Genomic DNA, 3,003 nt, shown 5'->3' with positions numbered 1-3,003 from the left:
GGGCAGTTGGCCGCATGTAAAGAAATTTGTCTCTGAACATCGTTCGCTGATACCGCTGATGCGTACTTCTCCTCAGCATCGTTGAGGGAGTTGACGTATGTTTGGTGATGCTTGGAGTGGTGTAGCTAATAATCCCTCCGAGTTAGCACTAGCTCAATACATACATTCACTCACCCTTCCTCACTATTTGAAAGGGGAGGGGGAGTGTGCATACCTCCATGATCTTCCCGGAAATGGCCGGCTCGAGGGCTGCATAGTCGTACGGAAGGTCCGGGAGGGTATGCTTGTAGCGGATTGATGATGTTAGGAGACTGCGACGGGCAATTGTAGGGCGGACGATGCGGAGGAGAGACATTTTGTACGGTTGAGGGGGCATCTGGGGAATTGGGTGGTTTGGTGAGAGTGGTGGTGGGGGAATTGGGGGGGATGGGGAGTGGGGGATGGAGGGATGGAGAAATACGTCATTTTGATGAGTAAGCGGTCATCAGGTATCACTCGGATGACTCTGCATGCTGTTGGGGATGAGTACGGGAGTAAAATGGGATACAGGGTGTTAACGGGTGTCTTCTCAATTTTGACCGGTTTGTGGGCTCTCCTCCCTTTACTCGAAATGATTCCTAGAAGGGTCTTTGGCCCGCCCTACGGCGATTGCTCTTAGTTTCGCAATCGGGTGGTTGTTTAGACAAGAAGTCCTCAATGGTTATCCCAAGTGAGTTCACATCACTGCTGTGTCCACGCACAGAGCTCTGTGGCAAAGCTGCTAATAGCAATACTAGAGAAAACTAGTGTCATGTTATGGAAAAGGTTGTTTTACTCTTTGGTGTGATATTTCCCATTCCATCTAAAAAAATCCAATCGACCTTAGTAATGTTAAGCACATGGACGCTTTTTTTCAGGGCGATAAAATACAAGCAAAACAGACCAGGGGCAAGTGCAACCGTAACTCGGGGCCGGTAAACAGATAATTTCCAACAGCTAGAAACAGAATAATAATTAAACCACCGAATGCAGGGGTGGCTTTATAGCCTGCGCGCGTGGTATCGTAGAGTTTAGATGCACTCTTGTGGGAACACTCGAAAACAGTTTTGATATAATAAGTTCGACTCTCCAGTTTTGCAAGAGTCGACTCGGTCCTTCAGCCTGAGGTATGGATGAATTCCCCAGGTCTAGTGCATCCATCCTTAAACCTATCTCGGCTGGTGTCTCACCTACTTGTTCCATTTTCAAGGCCGCCACTCAAATCTTTGAGCAAAGAGTGCTAGGGATACATTCAAATGGTATCTCAGAAAAATAACTTGACTGTCCGAAGGCCCCTGGACAACAAAATTAATGGTTGCAAGGATGGGAAACAATGCCAGCAGCCCGGAAACGATTTCCCCAGCCCGAGACCGAACACAATCTCGCAGAAACCATGATCAAAGTTAGAGTTAACCATTTCCTCTCGTCGCCCAGGTATCTCATCTGGTCGGTCACCTGCACCGAGCTCACCTCCAATCGGGCATGATAATAAAATACACCCCCCTCCGTCCGTGGCGCTAACAAAAAGACTCGTTCGAAGGAACCAATGTAAGGAAAACAACGATTTACTTCTAGATAACGAGCGTAGCACCCCATGCACTCGAGTGGGCCGGGTATACACTGTGGGTTTTTTTCGCGCACCGTTGATACGGTAGTCGCACAAAAGTACCTGGATAATATACTTGTGTTACTGTTATTGGGCACCGATATCGGTTTGTCTCACGATCACTGGTAGCACAGTTCTAGTGATTTACCGGTAGGAGACACCTGAAACATGGTCAGGTAACTCTGGGAGACCGAGCGTCTACCAGTCAGTAGTCTTTGGGCATCCGGCGGCGCTTGCAATTCGGCGGTGTTTTCAAGAGGTTTTCGTTCACCAGTACGGGATTGGTGGGGGGTGAATGTGACAGGGTGAATGTGGCTTAAGTAATAATCCAGCGGCTGAAAGGTAGAGTGAAATTACCGTACGCCAGTAATGTTACTGCTAATGTTACAGCATCTGGCTGGTAAGTTATAGCCCAATCACCAGGCACTATCATAATTAAATTTCAAAACACTGCTCAGCTAAAACTCGTATGGCTTACTTGGGTGGAAAGCACCGCACTTCTCTAATACTTTGGCGAGTAAGTGTGTTTGCGCTCTGGTCTTGATGCCAGGCGGCATTTCTACCGACGAGCAGGCTACAAATGCCATCCGCAATTCAATCTACCACGCCCTTCTGTCGCAAGACCACAGGTTCAGCCAGCGCGAGCTACCATGCCAGAAATGACAAGACCGCAGGGGACTTGACGGGTCTGGAAACGCCAGCCTACAATCTTGAAGTTCATGCTTTGCTCTTCGGTGGTTTCTACTTGGTTCTATATTATGATGTGAACCTGCTCAACACCTTTATATTGTATGTGCATTTGCAATGAACAAGTGAGTAAAGGAGCAAGCAGTAAGAAAAGTAAATAATATTATATTAGAACATGACTTCCATTATTAGACCTATTCTACTTCTTAGATTTCCAAATCAGTATCCAAATACTACTTCCTATTTCCTGAAAATAAACTAGTATAAATGTAGCCTTTGTAAAGTAAATCTATGTTATCAAAAACAACATAGATTTACAGTACTATGGCTTCTCTGTTGAGATTTATATCACCATGCAATTATTGCAAATTACCAAAAGGTAATGCATGAAAGCAAGTGGTTTTTTTTTCTATCTATACTAGAATATGTCCTTCCACCTACTTACCTGTATTTCCATCCTACCTATTCTTATATGTTTTTCTCCTATTTGAATTAGTAAATGCTCTCCTACCAGCCCACCTATATTTCCTCCCTTCTGTTAGTAAATGCCCTCCCACCAGCCCACCTATATTCCCTCCCTCTTGTTAGTATATGCCCTCCCACCAATCCACCTATAATTCTATCTCTCCTGTTAGTAAATGCCCTCCTACCTGCCCACCTATATTCCCTCCCTCCTATTAGTAAATGCCCTC

At 45.7% G+C, this 3,003-nt stretch overlaps 1 protein-coding gene; it reads right to left on the bottom strand.

The window, feature by feature from the left end:
* The window catches only part of GSTUM_00000647001 (uncharacterized protein), a 1,112-nt gene extending 705 nt beyond the window's left edge, over positions 1–407 (bottom strand). Inside the window, exons 1-2 of the mRNA XM_002837908.2 lie at positions 215–407; positions 1–125 (exon numbers count right to left, since the gene is read on the bottom strand). The exon at positions 1–125 is cut by the window's left edge and continues 117 nt beyond it. Of these exons, the coding sequence (XP_002837954.1) occupies positions 1–125; positions 215–355 (266 nt within the window). The 5' untranslated portion in view covers positions 356–407.
* Between the last annotated feature and the right edge of the window lie 2,596 nt (positions 408–3,003).

Source organism: Tuber melanosporum (assembly GCF_000151645.1).
Source record: "Tuber melanosporum whole genome shotgun sequence assembly, scaffold_209, strain Mel28".
Classification (NCBI taxonomy): domain Eukaryota; kingdom Fungi; phylum Ascomycota; class Pezizomycetes; order Pezizales; family Tuberaceae; genus Tuber; species Tuber melanosporum.
This window is presented reverse-complemented; position numbering and strand designations above follow the sequence as displayed.